The sequence below is a fragment of the Monodelphis domestica genome, chromosome 2 (genome assembly GCF_027887165.1).
Source record: "Monodelphis domestica isolate mMonDom1 chromosome 2, mMonDom1.pri, whole genome shotgun sequence".
Classification (NCBI taxonomy): Eukaryota; Metazoa; Chordata; class Mammalia; order Didelphimorphia; family Didelphidae; genus Monodelphis; species Monodelphis domestica.
The window spans coordinates 297,637,425-297,656,422 of record NC_077228.1 but is presented as its reverse complement, the minus strand read 5'-3'; the positions used below and the strand labels follow the sequence as shown (position 1 = coordinate 297,656,422).

General features: G+C 40.8%; 1 protein-coding gene across 2 annotated transcripts in view; it reads right to left on the bottom strand.

The window, feature by feature from the left end:
• Positions 1-18,740, bottom strand: part of TFAP2D (transcription factor AP-2 delta) — a 74,665-nt gene extending 55,925 nt beyond the window's left edge. The window contains exons 1-5 of one of the 2 annotated variants that reach the window (XM_001363736.3): positions 18,019-18,740; positions 16,403-16,900; positions 12,956-13,016; positions 628-793; positions 316-434 (exon numbers count right to left, since the gene is read on the bottom strand). In XM_001363736.3, the coding sequence (XP_001363773.1) occupies positions 316-434; positions 628-793; positions 12,956-13,016; positions 16,403-16,900; positions 18,019-18,057 (883 nt within the window). In that variant the 5' untranslated portion in view covers positions 18,058-18,740. Of the gene's footprint in view, positions 1-315; positions 435-627; positions 794-12,955; positions 13,017-16,402; positions 16,952-18,018 lie in introns of those variants that run through there. The other variant, XM_007484077.2, reaches the window with a different exon arrangement.
• Between the last annotated feature and the right edge of the window lie 258 nt (positions 18,741-18,998).

Below are 18,998 nucleotides of genomic sequence, written 5' to 3'. Positions count from 1 at the left end.
TTAAATCATATTTATCTGAGCTATAAAATAAACAATGATAAATGTAAGACAAAATGAATTATTTAAAGAGCTCAGAATGCACAGGCCTATTTTATGTCATCTCCCTATCTTACTGACTGAAAGAAGCTATTTCTTTAAATGAGAAATCCACTCCAATCACAGTTAAAAGACAATGAATTTTAGAATTAAATGATACTTCCCTGACAGTAGAACATCCAAAAAGACACAAAAAATGTATAATAATATATTATTGAAAAATGTCAACCACCCTCCCTCCATAGAACCCTATTACCTTTCAGGACAACAAAATCCTACCTTCTACTAAGGAAGTTAGAAGGGTGACATTGGCTGCTTTCCTTCTCCCTGCTGGCAAATTCAAGCCCAGCCTATCCAGTTTTTCTCTCAAGCATCGTCCCCCATTCTTGGATTTTGCTCTGTCAGGAAACAAAACAAAACTAACATTTGAAAACTCACCTAAGTCAAGCCACAGAGAGATTTGATCACAAAGAATTTTTCTTAGGAAAGAATCTTACCCAGCAGATATCCATAAAGTGGAGGAATAGTGTAGAAAGACAGGACTGAAGACCCTGTGTACCACCTAAGAGCCACCAAATAACTTTGTCTTACCTTCTCAAAATACCTCCCAGGAGGGAAGCATTGAGGCATTCAGGAGGTGAAAGGCGCCTCTTGACCTCTGCTATGGTCACTTTATATTTAGAAGTGGAACTCAGTAGTGACAAGCGACCAGGGACAGAGCAAAATAAGTCTGTGGGGTTAACCACACAAGTGCCACCTTGAAAAGAAAGAAAAGACATGCACATATTAGCGACCAAGTAAAGGGTACATGAGTTTCATACAAGCCTTTTTATTTTAGACACAGTGGAGGTCATAGCTGTAAATTACAGTGTTCATTTTAACAAAATTAGCATCCTAAAGACATCCCAATTGACCAGAAGGAACTTATTTCTCTCATCCTATACTTGGAAACTTTTCTATTTTTAAATTAAAACCCCAACTGTCCACAAGTTAATCTTAACTCTCTACTCATGATAAGATAATGTCTAAGTGCACACCTTTCACCTAGTTTTCCATTCAGTAACACTGGTTTCTTTGCTGTTTCTCCAATAGGACAAATCATCTGTGAATTCTAAGCATTTTCACTGTCCCCCATCCCTAGATGCTCTCTCCTTCCTCATTGCCTCCTGATTTCCCTAGCTTCCTTCAAGTCTCAGTGAAAGCTCTACCTTCCTTAAGAAATCTTTCCCAGTCTTCTATACTCTTAGTGCCTTACCTCTGGGACTTCCCTTCCCTTGCCCAGACAGAGAGAGAGAGAGAAAGAGAGAGAGAGAGAGGGGAGAGAGAGAGAGAGAGAGAGAGAGAGAGAGAGAGAGAGAGAGAGAGAGAGAGATATGATTGTTTTCATGTTGACTTCCCCATTAGATTATGTCTCCAGTGGACACTGAGCCCAGAGTGAGGAAGACCCAGGTTCAGATCACCTCAGCTTATTAGTTGTGTGATTCGGGACAAGTCATTTAACCTGAGTTTCTTAAGCTATTAAAAAGAAATAATAATAAAACCTACCTAGGGAGGTTGTTGTTCATCTCAAATGAGATAAGTCATAAAAGAAATATATATGTGTGGATATATATATGTATATATATATGTATATATATATATATATGGACATAATAGGCTCTACATAAATACTTATTTCCCTCCTTCCTGAGAGCAGCACTTTCTTTGTTTTGTTTTTTCTTTTTGTATTCCCAGCGCTTAACACCATAACTCACACTTAATAGGAGCTTAATAAATGTTTGTTGGTTCTCTGACCCACCTCCTGCCCTCTTCAGGTCTTAGAGCCTCTAATTCTCTTGCGGAATCAGTCGTCCTGTTTCAGGCACAATGCTGATCAACAAATCTATTTGCAATAGAGACTATTTGTGCAACTCAATAATTAAACACCCTCACACAGGATCTTCTAGGTAGCTGGGCAAAAGAGAGATTGCACTAAATCTAAACGCTGCCCAAAGAATCTCCTTGGATTCAAATCCGGTTTCTTTCAAGGTTTCGGAAACCGGGTCCTTAGCTTAACTTTCCCCTGGCCACTGGCCATTGACCCCTGACGAAACACCCAATAGACTGTATAAGGGGGCAAAGCGGTGCGTCCTTACCATTGCAACCCTTTCCCTTTCCCCACCCGTCCCTGGAAAAATTAAGGTGAAGATGAGCATGGGCAAAGAAAAAAGAATTCGGAGTAGTAGGACCATTCCTGGGATCATTCTAATTACAAATATCCACCAAGCGAAAGAGCAGTTAGGATCTGAGCTTAAGAATTCCGTCTGGGATTCTAATTCTGCATGTAACAAGCTGACACGGTCTCTGGTTTCAGAAGTCAATGGGGTTCTCAATACCTACAGTCATTTTCTCAGGTGGATAAGGGGAAGAGAGGAGGGACCAGGTAAAAGGATAGGAAGAACAAGAGAAAGAGAAACATTGCAACGGATAACAAAGATAAAAGATTTTTAGCTAGAAGAGCCCTAGATGCTATTTAGTCCAGTCTCCTCAATTTACAGAGGAAGAAACTGAAGTATGATTTTCTGAAGTCCAGAAAGTTTATGTGATTGGTCTACGGGCAGATAAGTGTCCAGAATGTCATTTGAAACAGAGCTCATCTTCCTTCCTACAGCCTGGGGCAGAGAAATCATATTGAAAGTGAGGAATCAAATCCCGAAGCTCGTAAAGCCTGTATTTTCAAGATTTCAGACAAGATTATCTCAGTTCCTCTTCTGCTTTTTGGTTGCTCAGAGCAAAATGTTTCCTACTAAAGGATGGATGATGGGGAGCCCTTAGGAGGAGGATTGAGAGGATGACTTCTGTGAGACAGGGGCTGGGTGCAGGTAAGAAGAGAGAACCTGAAAACCACCGAAGGGACTGACAGAAATATCCTCTTCAGACCTCCATACTGTTAATTTCCACTTAAAAGAAGTGGAGCTATGAACCTTGTTTCCAGCTCATATATGAAGATCTGCTCTTAGTTTCCAAGATTAAATGTCTTTGATTCAATGTCTTTGAATCAAACACAAGAAAAATGCAGTGATTTTTCTATCTACCCTTCTTGTCTTGAAAACATCTTCACTCCTTTCCCTAAAATATATTCTTATAGGAAAAGTAAGAAAATTGTTCCAAAATTCCTAGGAGAGAAGCTTGTTCTCTGAGTCTTCACTCTGCACTCCCACCCAACTCTGTCATTATAGAGAAAGTATGTTTTGTGTCATTGATTTTTTAAAGTGACACCAGGAAGAGTCAAAACTAAAAGAGATTAAATTCATTCTTTAGTATCTTCTTTCTAATTATCCTTGGATTCGAACATTGTAATTAAGTGGACCAGTCTTCCAGTTTTGAAATGTTAATATTCTTTAAAACATAAATACGTTTATCTCTCCCTCTCCTTTCCTTTCTTACTTTTTCTTCCTTTCTTCTCTATCACCCTTGTCTCTTCCTTTTCCTTCCCCCAGCTTCCCTCTTCTCTTTATCTTCTTTCCCTTTTTCCTCTCCCCATTCCCTTCCTTTCCTATTTTCTCCTTTTCTTTCCTCTCCTGTCTTCTCTACACCATAATAGCAATACATAACAATTACAGTGTTTTAAAGTTTGTAAATTCATTTACAAGCATTACATTGTCATGCATATCTATAGAAACACAGCCTAAGTGAAAGTCTGCAGGAAAAGTATTATTTGCACACATTCGTCTTCATTTTCTTTTAAGCTCCATGTATATGCAGAGATGTGAACACAACTAATTACAAGACTGCTCCTTTTAACTTTAATGTGGGTTGGGGAAGGGTAATATCTCTATGTAACTTTACCAGCTACCATCTAAGAACTGGAAAAATGTCTCAAGCATTTCCTCCGAATTTCTGGAGTACAATTTTGGAAGCGTCAAATAGTTCTTTCAACTATCCTTTCAAAGGGGGGAAAAATTGTATTTGCATGTGTGAAGAGTGCATATTTCTACTGGAAATGTGCCTTGTTGAACAACCTGAACTCTACTAAAAAAATCCTGATAACTGATAAGCACGTTGCTAGGCTCCTAAAGTCAACATTTCGCATATCTCTGTAATATCCATTTACTTATTCCCCAACCAGGATGCAGTGACAACCTCAAGTTGCATACGATTAATTTAATTCAATTTAGTTCCTCAAATATTTATTAACTATCTATTATGTGCCAGTCACTGTGCTAGGAGCTGGAGATGAAAAACAGAACCAGTCTCAGCCCAATAGGAACTTATATTCTACTACATTGTAGGCTAGTACCTCTTGGTCAGGCTGTATGGGCCATATATTTGTGTTAAGATTACACTTGTATACACACATATATAGCCTGAGGATTTACTTTGTATTCAACTTGAGCTTTTCTTTTCTTTCTTTTTTTTTTAATGTCTCAGCATCTTTAAAGGGAATTCCTGTTGCTTTGATACTTGGCACTCTTACAGTCTTTGGGGATCTCTCCTACCCCCACTGAAGATTTGGCAACTTGTAGACTTTGCAGCAACATGGAGATTTTGAAATCTCCCCTTCCAGCAATTTTTAGGGCACTAGAGAAAATAACTTGTTGGTTTACTTTTAAAAATAGCTGTCTTAAGATTTCTTAATATATGGAACACCTGGGGTGAGAAGAATCCTTCCTAAAATGAAGTCTGAGGTAGTGTTTTGCAAACCAATGCTTATACACCTAACACAATTCACAAAGTCTGACCTATCAGAAAAATATATAGCTTGATGAAAAGTTATATTCTCTGTGTATACAATAACTTTTCCTAAAACCATAAGACTAGAATTGTGAATTCATTAATATAGATATTCCAATATGAGGAAATTCCCTCTATCACTGCAGGTTCAAATTTTTGTCTTTACAACTTAAAGTCTTAAGAGTACTTAAACATTAAGTGAATTGCCCAGAATCTCAGTCAATAATTTAGAACTGGAATCTGAATCCATGTTTTTCTGACTGTAAGTCCAGTCCTGTCTGTACACTGTATCTTCTCAAAAGACCATATATAGACATATTATGACTCCAATTGCATGCTCGAATACACAACTGCACAAAACTTAATATAGTGTCCATGGGCATGGATAGGAAGGGGAATCACAGATTTATTGAGGAAAGGGAACTTAAGAGACCACACGTTTCTTTCTTTTCTTTTCTTAAAACTCTTACATTTTGTCTTAAAATCAATAGTATTGTTCCCAAAGCAGAAGAGCAGAAAGGAATAGGCGATTGAAAATAAGTGGTTAGCCTAGAGTCAGACAGCCAGGAAATGTTTGAGGTCAGATTTAGAAGCAGGACCATCCATCTTCAAGGCAGGATCTCTATCCACTGAGCAACCTAGCTGCTCCAGAGGGAACATATATTTCAACTGTTCCATGTTACACTACAATAGAAGAGGTAAAGGCCACAAGAAAAGTCATTTGGCCTTGTAATTAGAAGATGTTTTTCTTCTGGCTCTGCTGCTTTTTTAGTCAAGTACATAATTTATACTCTCAGAGACTCAGTTTCCTCATCTGTAATGCTGAAATAATAGGATTTGCATGACTACTACATAACCAAGGATTTATTTCAAGGAAAGCATTGCTAATTAATAAGTGACGTACAAATGTGAGCTATTATATCTTTACAATAACAACTCATATTTATTTCGTGCTTTAATATTTGTAAAATGTTTTTACCTGCAATCCTATGAGATAGTGTATTATTTCTATGTATAAGGAATGGAAACAGGCTAACAAGAGTTGACTTCATACTGAAAGCAATCAAAAAATAATCTCTTCCTACTCTCTCCTTTTCCAGAAGAGAAAACTGGCCCAAGAAATATTAAGCAAGCTGATAGCCTAGTGTCTCATAAATGGTATCAAAGTTAGGACCCAGAGCATCTCCCCACCTGTAGTCCAATATTCTTTTCTCTGTGTACTTTGTAAGCAAGGATCAGCTCAACTGTTTATCAGATAATCCATGAATAATTAAGACTACATTACAAACTCTCAAGTAAAGCTTTAAGAAAAGTGAAGTCTTCAAGTCTTGTGGTAAGTCCCACCTGTTACACTCAGTCTCAACTCCTCAGGAGTGATGCAGGTTTATTCTCCTTGGCCTTATTTGACAATCGGTTGAAATATACACCCTGAAGACTTCCCAGTAGCTGAGGGATGACCAGGACTAAGGGCGGGCTCTGAGAAAAAGCTGTGGGAGATGTGACAAAGGCCACTGGAATTGAAAGCTCTAGGAGCCTACTTAATACCGTGGAGGATGGAGGAGGCAAAAGGGGAGATGGAGCCTGATATCCACAAATGCAGTAACTGTTTCTTTGAAATGAAAAAGCTAGAAATCTGGGTCTGTGAACAAGTAGTCTGTGGAGGAATACATACAGGGTTGCTCCTTTGAAAGACTTTGTTAATATAAATTGAGGCTAGGATGGGACTGAATGTAGTGCCAGATACATTCTAGCTATTCTAGCTGTAGTGCCCTGCCCTTTTCAATCTCTGTCTTGGCCTCAGCCCCTAGGTCTGAAGCTTGGAAAGTTGATCCTGTCCAGTAAATCTCCACCCCCTATCCCCTGCCCCCAACAATTAGGGTTGAGGAAACTACAGGCTTCCCTTTCCTTTCAGGAGTGGGATCTCAGTTTCCCTGAAGCTGCCCCTGAGCTACAAACGTCTCTGTTCTCCCAACCTCTAAGGAAAACTCTCCCACAAATGGCCCTGCTCTTCGCCCTTTCCAAGACGTGATCAATATTTCCTTCGAAGCTCTAGCGAGCTCGGGTCTCCTTATATCATCTGCAAGGAAAAAGCGCCCCGCTCCCAACAGTCTGTGCCGTGGTGGCGTCGGTGTTGACATAATTAGAGAAAATCTTGAGAGCAAAATAAATGTTCTGTTCGCCTTACAGCCAAACAGATGTTTACAATTCAAATGAAAGAAATACAAACGGCAGGGATTTTCGCCCCCACCCCCCACCCCTCTTTATCTCTAGTGATCGCTCGTTTTCTCTGACACATTAAAAATGTGTAAGTGATTACTGGAGTTTCCTGTCCCTGTTTGTTATACAGTTGGATTTGCAAGAGGTTCAGCTGTACTGAGCTGGGTCTCCAAATGAGCTTTTTCCCTATTTCTCTTTCCCTCCAGCCCCTCATTCTCTCCCCCTCAATCACCAACCCTCACTTCCTACGCGCGCGCGCACGCACATACACACACACACACACACACACACACACACACCTCCCCCCTTTGAAATCGCAGTAGTTATTAATTGCAATTAAAGAGCAATGGGGGGGGGGGCGGTAGTTGGATTCCAATGGACCCTTGATAAGGAAACAGCTGTTTTAATTGCACTACTTTGGGGCAATTGTAAGTATTACGGAATTAGGGGAGCTCTATGTTTGCAAACACGCCGGCTCCTCCTAGTTGGAGGGAAAGGGCTAAAACAGAACAAAAGAAGAGAAGCAGAGATGTAAGGTTGTCTTCAGCTCCATGGGGCTGGGTGGGTATTTGCTATTATTGTTGAAATCTCCCCACCCGTCGGAAGCCACCTCAGAATGGAAAGCATATATTCAGTGTTCCCATTGGTGTGAGCTGAGGCGTATCTAGAGCTTGGGAGGGGTGTGCCAGCACACCTTAGTCCACGAAACCCACGCTCTATGCACACCCATGGGTGTGAAGCTTTTGGCTGCACGGGGAAATTGGGCTAGAAGAGCCAGGCAAGAATTAGTCACAGAATTTCTGAGCAGAAGAGGAATTTAAGGATATCTAATCCAACCAATTTAAAAGATGGCTGTGAAACCAGGCCCTGAGAGAGAAGTGAATAGCCCAAGGTTACACAAGTTTACTCATCCTAGCGTAAAGAGATAGTAAACAGAATGTATTGGAATCACTGGATCACGTAAGATTGATAAACTAGATCCAAACTGTCTCCAGTTCCGTTGTTTGCTTTATTCTGTTAGGTGGATGGTGGTTATTTGGTTACATAGTGGGAACTTACTGCACAAATGTTTTTCACGAAGTCATACCGATTTCTGGAGATACATATTGCAAAGGAAAAAAGGAAAGAAAGCTCTCCTTTTTCTTTTTGCACCATTTCCCCCACCCTCAGCTACTGGATATGTAAAAGTCTCACCTTTCCCCACTCCCTCCCAGCCTGGAGTTGCATAGATTAGAACTCTCCAACAGCAGATATAAAAGGGGTTTAGAACGTGAGCACCTGTGCACCCCTACACACACACACACACACACACACACACACACACACACACACACACACACACACCCCTAGGGCCCCATTCCACCAGTCAATGCTCTAAAAAGAGCCGGGGAGGCTAGCGGCCTGGCCCATTACGTTATTGGCAGAATTATGGCGACTGATGTTAAACTGCTTTTAAGGAAGGATTTTTTTTTAATTAAATAAGATCTGACAATGTTTGTACCAGAGCATTAACGCCTTAGCCTTGGCATGTCAGTCACCTCTAAGCGATTTGACAAACTCAAGAGCTCTTAAAACGTGCAGAGTTCAGATCATATTAATTCCCCAAAAATGTTTTGATTCAAAGTAGTTTGTATTTTATGTTGCCAAGGGCAATCGAGAAAGAGCTATTGCCGGTAGCCTGGGCCCTCTCTTTTCGTGGCCCAGAGGCTATAGCGGTATTTAAGCTTCTGAAATTAGCCTGGGGCAGGAAGGCAGAAGGATCACAAAGCGAAACAAGAGCTCACCCCCCCCCCCCTCCATCTCTTCCCCCCCCTTTTTTGGATTTTGCCAGCTGAGTTTTATAAAGAGATATATGGGCCAAATGTCATTGCATTGCCTTAAAAAATTCAAATGTTTATAGGTAAGATTACATTGCCCCCCCCCACTACGTCGTTTTCAGTTAGGAACTCCCCAACTAAGGGGCGCCCTTATTCCACCATTCAAATGAAAGAGCCCATCATGATCACTACAGTTGGGGCTATTATAGTGGGGTTTTTTTTCTTTTTCATTAAATACGTCTACTGGGGGATGAAAGGTGAGACTTTCTAACAAAGAAGGGAAATGGAGGAACCAAGAAGATACTTGGAGGGAAAAAAAATTGAATTTTTTTTAATGATTAAAAACACAGACGACTCCTGTAAATAGGAGCTTCATTTCTTCAAGAGCTGTCTTTTGAAACTGGGAATCTGAATATTCAACTAAGGCAAAGCCCCACTCTGTATGTACAACATTAATATGATCTCTGCAGAGTTTGGTACTCAGAAATATTAACATATCAAAGCAGGCGCCCGAGGCTAGAGAAGCTATCGATACGAGAGCGCCCGAGTAAAGTAAAGATTATTGGTTGTGATGGTTAGAATGGCGAAGCTCCGGGCGAAATCTTGCACACCATTAACTGAAAGTGATAGCACAGGGATAGCTGCATCAGATTCGGTGGCAAATATTTTATCTAGATAGTAATTACCTCGCTACCGCCTCTGTCTCCTTGTACATTCTTTTACTTTCCGACCCTCATTAAAGGCAAACACAAACTAATTGCCCCGTGTATCAGCTAGACCCTGAAATGTCATTCTTTTCTTGGGGAATAGAAAAAGGAGAAAGAGACAGCCAGTCAGACACAGACAGACATACAGAGACAGAGAGACACAGAAAGCCACAGAGACAGTGAGAAACTCAGGAAGACCCAGAGACAGCAGCAGAGAAGGACAGAGATTATTCAGAGGTAGAAAAAGATAGAGCCAGACAGAAATAAATACACGAAGACAGAAACAGACAGGCACGGAAAGGAAAAACTAAGAATAACTGCTGAACCTTGTGAGCAGAGAAATGGCACTTGGAAGTTTTACAGGAACAATAGATCCATAGTTAGACTCTGAGAGTCGAATGATATTTGATGTCTTCTGAAAAGAAATATAAGGTTTAAAAATTATTATTCCTTTAACTTCGAGAGAAAAGGAGTGTCAGATGATCTGGGGGGGGCTTAATGGGCAATGAAGACGAATAGGAAAAAGTTGCGCATTTTTACGCAGCCCAAATCTGTCACCCTTGGATTATATGTGGAAAGTAACAAGAATAAATGCGGGATGAAAGGAGTAAGCAATTTAAATATGAATTGTCCCCAAATCTTGGAGTTGTCTCCCCTACTTTGTAATTTAGCATCTGCCACCTGATCTATGAGAAGGAAAAAAAAAAAAGTTAACCTAATGCTGACATGGGGCGCTTCTGCAACGCCTCTGTGGCAGGAGGGACTACTTATTATTAAAGAAAAAAAAAACAGGAAAAATTTTTTGTTTCCTCCTGAATTTCAAACTTAAAGCAATGGCTTTAAGAGATGCACTAGCTCTACAGTGAAACTACTGGTTGCCGCTGAATGAGACAAGAAAACCTTCTTATTTTTGAGCTGCATTCTTTTGCAATCAGTCTTTAAATCCTGGAAAACCTTGATTACTCTTAAGGAAAACACATATACTTGCATGCGAGCAGCCTGGTTAGAAATGCCTTAACCAGACCTGCAGAGATGGAATAAACTCTCTAGGAGAAAACTGAAAGCTCAGAATCTTTTCTCAACTGAGATATAAACCTCAATCAGTCAGTACAGAATCGCCAACATATTTTCCTCTTCTCTATCTTTGCTAATAACTGAAGTCTTTCCTTAAAAGTCAAATTGGGGTTCAAAACCTCAGGCTTGGCATCCTTACCAAGTATTCGAACAATGCCACATTGTAACGTTAGAGAAACAATTCTGAATCTATGAAAACCATTTTCACTACGTACAACTTTAGGGGCAAGTTTTCAGCTTCTCACCATCAGACATCAAATTCGCTAGTAGGAAAATGGCCCTGGATCCCCTAAATCCAAATCTACGGAATCCAGAATAATAGCACAACTTCCTCATATCTTTTCCCCTTATCCCTGCCAGTATCTTTCCTAATCCTTTCCTCCCCTACTTTTCCTTTCCAGTAACTTTTTCTAGCTATTACATGAGTTGATTTTTCTCACAACGACCCCACTTAAAGCACTGTAAAATTATTTTTAAGGAAAAAAAAACTGGAGAAGGAAACTATAATATTATATACTAGCAGACAAAAAAGTCCTCAAAGGAACAGAGTATAAGGGTCTAATTAGTGGCGCTGTCCTTCAGCACCATCTGTACCCTCCACCAGGCGGTTGGCTCTCTGAACTGTCTGCCTTACCTTTAATGATGCAGTCCCCATTGGTTTCATTCCTAACACGTTACCTGTCACTAATTTCTAGCCCTTTTCCTTAACTTCTCTGGATATGTACATATATCTTTAAATTGTCATTATCCATGAGCCTGTTTCGGGTTTATGCACTCTTACACTGGTAAGGGAGTTTGCTTAGCTAACAAATCAGTACTTCAAAGCTGACATGCTACTTCTTCCATCTCTCATCCCCACACCTTCTGCTTCATGACCATGACACGATTTATATATATATATATATATATATATATATATATATATATATATATATACACACACACACATATAGATGAAGCTCCAATTTCTTACTTGGCATTAGTCTACTTGGGTTATGCTGCCTGTAGTTCAAACACTGAAGTTACTAATTTCTCCCAATTCATTTCCCTTTCCCACAAATCCAGTTTTTCAATGAGCATTAAAGGTTTAGTAAATGACTTAAGTGCATTTAATGGCACTTGGAGAAATGACTTAGTCTTTCTCAGACATAGCCAGCACATAATAGCAATTCGGTTTACTAAAGAGAGCTGCAACATGAAGCAGAATTAGTCTTGGTGAATAGACTACATCTTATTAATTCTTATGAAGTTGAGATAACAGCTGGTCTCTCTTCCATGGTCTGTGGCTTGGGTTATTCAGCTCATGGGGAGAACAAGCCCAGACCACTAGTATAGTCAGCTATGATCTTTGATTATTGAATCCTATGGGTCTTAAGGAAACCCAGGTTTATATGGCTTCCTTTTGTTATGATGGAGAGATATGAACCCATAACAATGTATGAAAGGCACATTGAACCCTACCCCTCCCTTTCTCTCCCCCTCCATCAACCTATTCCTTTCTGAGCTGGGTAACTCTGGATTCAGATGTTTTCGTTAACAGATGGGAACAAGAAAGCTTTATCCGATACAGTTAACACCACCCCCTCCTCCCTTTCTCCCTCCCTTAAAGAAAGAAATATTCAAGACATTTAGGAAAATAGGGGTGGCTACAATATTGGCGTTTTATTACCCTCCCCTGAAGCTTTCTGGACACCTTTTATACAAGCCCTCAAAGCCTCAACTTAACACCATTGCCTGAAATCTTACAGGCGGTGGCTGGCACATTTGGGACTAAATGAAAACCGAAATTCTGCTTGGGGAGGTGGTATTCCAGAGGGGCGGAGGGTGTGAGAAGTTTTTTTGCCTTGAACTTCGATTTTTGTCATTGTGACATGAGTTATTGGCAAACCATTAGGACATCATGGCGGGTTTCTCTACCATCCCCCTTCTCAGTCTCAGTCTTCACGTTCCTTTTGCAGACTTTATTCTGTCTGTGGTTTTTAAAGAGCGAAAGCAGCTGAAATTTATGGGAGTGTACCTACCTCCTGAGAGAGAGGTGGAGGATTCAGTGCAGAATGAGACATACTGTTTTGGAAGTGGTCAATATGAAAATATTTTACTTGACTACACACGTTAGCAAAAGGGGTTTTGTTTTATTTTCTTTCTCAGGTTGTGGAGTGTTGGGGATGGAGGGAGAGAAGGAGGATTTTTGCTAGTTGAATGAAATAGAATTTAAAAGTACTATTTGGAAGCTTTTAAAATGTTATCTTTTCTGGATGAGGGGCAGCTTCTGGTCTCAGTAACATTTAGAAACCAAGTGAGGTTCTTTTCTTTAAAAAAATAATTTAATATGATATAAAAAAGTAAAAAAAATAATTAACAGGAGATCAGGAGGGAGTGACTTATCCTTACCTCTTCTTATCACTCCACCTTGGCCATTGAGAACAAGCCCACACTGAGCATCCACTGATCCCTTAAAAAAAAAAAAGAAAGTAAGTAAGTAAGAAAAGAAGGAAGAAAGGAAGAAAGAAAAATAAAAAACAGAAACAAATATCACAACTGGTTTGTCAGCACCCACCAATCACCATTCTTCCTCCTCCTTAAAGGAGGGGAGAACATTTAACAGCAACAGTTAATAGTAGCAGCAAAAGAGTAGCAAAATCACGAATGTCAGCAAATATGATTTAAAAGGAGGAAAAATGACCTGACGATTCTTTAAATCTCAAGGAATGAATTTTGTGATTCTTTATAAGCTAAGCCATGTAAGAGCAATGACTCCTTTTATCTCAACCCCAGGACTCCTTTATTTGAATGCCCTTGCTATGCATACATCTTGTGCTAAGAAACCTCCTAACTTTTGTATTAAGCACCTACTGTATTCAGCAAATTACTCAGGCAATGCCAAGTCCAGATAACACATATTGAGAGACTCAAAGGAAAATATCATGCAGATCATTCAGAACATATTGGTTCTGTCGCCCCAGAGGCAGGAAAGCCCTGAGAGGCAACAGAAGTGTGTCTCTGGAAGAAGGCACAGACACATGCTCCAGAGCTGCCCATTTGTCTGGGATCCCTTCCTGATTGAGAAACCTTTTGCGCTGGGAATGAGGAAAGGGTCCCCCCCCCTCATTTTAGGTTCAGAATAAAATAAAAACTTTTGCTCAATGGAAATGTGTTAAAAGCTCATTTTCCTTTACAAACAAACGAGGTATTGGACATGAAAGAGGCCTTGAAGGGTGTTAACCTACCCAACAGCCCGTGAAGAGTTAAGTAAATGCGGAGAGAGTCGGTGCATAATAAAAACCCACTTTACAAAACAACCTTTACAGTCCTGGCTCCCTCTTTGCCTTCCCATTTTCACCATATTGAAGCAAGCCTGTAAGACCCCCTTTTCAACCCACTCCGGGGCTCTTTCTTATTTTAAATGTTCTGCCTTAAAGTGATTATCAAATCAATATGAAAAAAAAAAACTTGGAGACTGAGCATAAATTAAAGCGGTGATGGGAAAAGGTGTGACAGTTTCCTTTGTTGGCCATAGCAAATCTTTTTAGGGGACTCAAAGATGAAACTGAAGCCCCAAGACTGTTTGCATCTGTTAGGCAGACTTAAACCGCCCTCCAAACTATTGGACTTTCACTTAAAATTCTGTTCAGGGAAAAGTATATTTACATTTGTTGCATTTGAAATGAGGCATATGCTGATGAACGTTTTAAAAAGGAAGAATTAAAAAGAGAGAGAGAGAGACTGAGTCTCCCCCCTCCCTTTCTCTTTTTAAAAGTAGCTATGACTCTTTTTCTCTCTTTCCATTCTGTCAACAAAGTCCAAGAGGGTGGAAGGAAGGAGACAGATTGCACAAACGTGCTTCCATGGGAACAGGGAAATATAGGTTATGCTTCTTTTAGTATCTCTGTTCTTGCCCCAGTTGGAGTAGAAATGAGTGAAGGGAGATTAAGGATACAAAAAAGGGGTGGTGGAGAGGACGTGCCCAAGTGTACGAAATGTACAAGGTAAGAGGGGATAGAATCTCTCCAACAGAGGCTTTAAGATGTTTATTTTCTTAGAAGAAACGAATCTGGATCCCTCAGCTTTACAAACTCCACCCCCCCCTCCCAGTAAAACATGTTGTTTGGTCGGATGACATTGCATAAATGACCAGTTGAATGGCACTAAGTCGAAAATTGGATAAACTACGGTGTCCTTTTGCACAGGATTCGCTCTTTGTCTGGTGCTTGCAAATGTTCTAATCCCCTCTTTTGAAAAATGCCAGGCTTTGTGCCTTGCACAGAAAAAAAATTTGTACAGATACAAAAAAATCAGCAGCAGACGTGGTTATAAAAAGGAGTAAATAGGTTTTAGTTGAGCTAAGCATTGAATGGCAGATTTTTTTTTCTCCCTGAGACATAAGGAGATCCTTGTGGAAAATGTAAAAAACGCCCTGAGCGTATAAAATTATTTAGTGAATTTAAATGTAGAAAGTCAAGGTTTATGAAGCCAAATCTTTTCTCCTCGGTGCTGATCCTAGGGCTAACATTCTTTTGTTATGACAGCAAGGGCTTTTTCTTTAATTTTAAAATATTCCCTTGCTCAGAGGTAAATGAGGGGGAAAGCTTTTCAGTGCGTAACAAGGGATCTCCTACGTCTCCAAAATTCTGCTCTTACAATCTCTCCGTCCACAGAGTGGATATGGAAACCGTGGATAGCTTTGTGGGGACGAAAGAAACAAATCGGTTGTTTAAAAAAAGAGAGAGAAAGAGTAGTTGCATCCTCCAAAGGCAGAAAACAAATGTTTCCTTAAGTTGGGTGGTTTGTGGTCATATATTATATATACATATATAGATAGATAGATGATATATATTCAAATGCATATATATTAAAATATATGCGAGATGAGTATGTGAAGAAAAGAAAGAAGAGAAGAGATGGTCTAGTAAAATGATATGCATTAATTTTTTGCTTAGTTAGAGATATTGGTATATCTGGATTGAAAATTCACAGCTAACTAGAAAAAAAAATCAATTATTATTAACCTAGTCCAACTAGGCAACCCTTTTCCAGGTGTCCAGATGAAAAGAATAGTTGGAAGCTACACAACTTGTGATATTTTTACACAAACTAGTGTGATACTTTTCAAAAGTTTTGTATTTTAAAGTATCCTTTGTGAAATTTGAGTTTTCAGAGTCTGACTAAAGTTACCAAAAAGCTTAGCATTAAAATTAAATATATACTATTTTCTGACCTATATTTTTCAGAGAGCACTTGAGTCTACAAATGAAACTCGAGCCTTTCAGAGACTAATGTAAAGTATTCCTTCACCTACAGAGATACACATGGAGAGATGTACACACAGAGAAAAGCATTTGGGGTATAGATGGCTGTTGATTAATCTAGTTTTACTTTGGATAATGTTGGAGGAAGGCAAGCAAGACTTTTTGATCCACCCTATCCCTGCTTTGGCGTAAATGCAGGTTCACAAATGCATCCTATTCTTCATGCTAATTTGACACAAATACAGTGTGAAATATCTTGGTCCAATGAGGAGGCCCTAGGACTCAGTTCTTTTAGAACTGTTTGGACAAGTTTCCATAAGTTTATTTGTGTGTGTGTGTGTGTGTGTGTGTGTGTGTGTGTGTGTGTGTGTGTGTAAGAGAGAGAGAGAGAACAAGAGAAAGAGAGAGAGAGAGAGAGAGAGAGAGAGAGAGAGAGAGAGAGAGAGAGAGAGAGAGAGAGAGATCCTAATGTTACAGAAGAAGCATCAATGGACGGGGGGGGGGGGGGGGGGGGGGGGTGAGGGAGGAGAAGTAGGGAGAGGGTGGGAGTAAGGGGGGAGGGGAAAGAAAAATCAGCTGCATGCTTATTTACCTGCAAATCGTCTGCTCCCGAGGCGGCCAGCCCCAGGCTGGGTCCTGGCAGGAGTCTTTGATCTGGATGCATCCCATACTGGGATCCATGGCTCATAAGAGACAGGTCGTGGCGGCGGTAAGCATCGAGGCAGCCCAGCTCTCTCCTCTGCTCGTCCAAGCAAGAGGACTTGAGCGCCCGAGCATTGTGCAGATTAATAAAATCGGTGGGCTCCCCGTGGTGGATCTGTTGATAGTACTGTTGCGAGTGGTGGAGCGAATTCAGAGAGTAGGCGTCGGGGTTCACAGCCGGGTGACTGTGCTGGAACTCGTAGTGAAAGGATTGGTGATGGAGCGGGGTGTACTGGTGGTTAGTGGAGAAGTACGGGGAAGCAAACTCAGTGCCAGTTGTGGAGTAAGTTAGAGGAGAGGAGGAGGAATAGGCGACAGTGGAATTGGCTACGGACTCCAGACACCCGAGCTGCATCAAACGGTAGCTGTTTGATCCGTCGTGACGTATCTGGAAGGAAGAGGGGGAAAAAGGAGAGCAAAAAAACTTGAGGTTTGTCATTTTCAACCAAAGCGTAACTCTCCCTTAGCCCCGCTCTCCATCCATCTAAATCTAGATGTAATTATGGAGCTAGAGAGATATCTATATAGCCACCTAGCCAACAATTAGAGGGAGAGCCAGGGCAAGGCGACTGTGCCATCGAACCCTTGAAAGCTGGAGAACTGGGGGTGGGCGGCCACGTCCTCAGTTAAGAGGGGGGGAAAAACCACACCACACACAGACACAGACACAGACACAGACACACACACACACACACACACACACACACATACACACACCCCACCCTATATAGGTGCGGGTGACACACGCGCGCAGCCCCTTCTAAACGCGCTCCGCCTTGAGCGCAGCAAAGTCGGGCGTCTGGAACAAGTCCATTCCTCTCTGAGTTCTATGGCCTCCACAAACGAGGCTGGCCGGCTTCAGCAGACCTCATCTAGCCAGCCACTCAACTTCCCGGACCAGACTCAAAGACAAAAGCCTTTGCAGACCCCCCAAGGCCATTTGGCTAGTGGTTCTCAAAAATCACCATTTGTGCATTTAACTTTAAAAAAATTCTATGCAAAATGCTTAACTTTCTATGTCTTTTTGGTGGTGGTGGTGGTGGTGGTGGGGAATCAGTCCCTCTGTTTCTGTCTCCCCCTACTTAAAAAAGCCCATTCCAAAGGGGATCGTTCTTCCCACCCCTTGTCCACCTACCGCCCCCTCCCCCCCCCCCCCGCCTTGCCAGTCCTTTTACTTTGCCTTCCTGGCTATCTGTTATCTCTCTCTATCTCGTTCTTCTCCACCCCTCCTCCCCGTTCTTTTATTATTAGGATTATTTTTCCCCCTTCCTTCTCATTATAGCAACTGTTTCTTAACGTGGCCGTGAGTTGCCCTTCCTGGCGACAGATGTCATAACGAACTTTCTCCCCTTTCCTTCTTTAAGTCCCCCCAAAGCCAGATTATAATTAAACCTAACGGTCCAATATAGATTAGAAACAGGGGAAGCTGCCACCGCCGCTGCCACCGCCCGCCGCAGCCGCCACACACACGCGCGCAAAAGGAGGGGAAAAAAAAAGTAATAATACCTCGGCATCGTGGACTAGTCCCGGAAAGGTAGTTGACATGTTGGGTTTCTCCGAAAGCTTACGATGCAATTTCCCCCTCCAAAAAAGAATCAGGAAAAAATCCAAACTTCTTGTATTTTCCAATTTTTTTAAAGGAAAAAAAATGATCTATAGATAGAGATCTAAATTGTAATGGCTTTGCCCGGATCAGATATCTCCTTGCCTTGTACCCACTTAAAAACCTGTAGGAACAAAATTTTCCCTCTGCACAAAAGCAGCTCCCTGGAACAGATTTTGTACTTGCTGAGTATTTCTTTGGCTGATGTCGTAGGTCCCTTGGTAATATAGAAGTTTTGAAAATTAAGCATCAGCACTGAGTACTGGGAGGACAATAGGCAGAAGAGATTTATCCCAGGAGACAAGGAATAAATATTGTATCTTCGCCTAATAAGGAACTGTAGGTTCTTTCAACATTTTTATCCATTTTTCCAACCTTTATCATGCTTTTCTATACAGTCTATGGTGGGGACTCGTGTCTGCGAAGAGAATTTGCACACATTTTATTGTGAAGATAGATATCTAGCCTAGAGACATGAATATTAGAGATAGAAGTATATATATATATATATATATATATTAATTAAAGCGTCCTTTTACATAGGTAAGTGTTCGTTCCGATTGGTTATATTCCTTGAGAGCTGGAAAGCTCCCTTTTCAAACCTGCACCCAAACCAATATTGAACACTTTGGGGTGGCTGGCTCTGCCTAAGTGGAGACAATGTTGGTATTTCCTTATTTACATCGAATTTGGGTGGTTTCCCCCCTTTTGAAAGGCAACGTGGTACAGTGGCTTACACTTTGAAGCAGATTTTAAAATAAATAGCCCTGATGGACAGTCCCAAGTTCTCATCATAAAGAAATGGTGTAACCGGTGAGATCTATCTATATATATTTAATACAAGTAGAATAGAGACATATGACAAGAGCCTGAATTTAGGTAA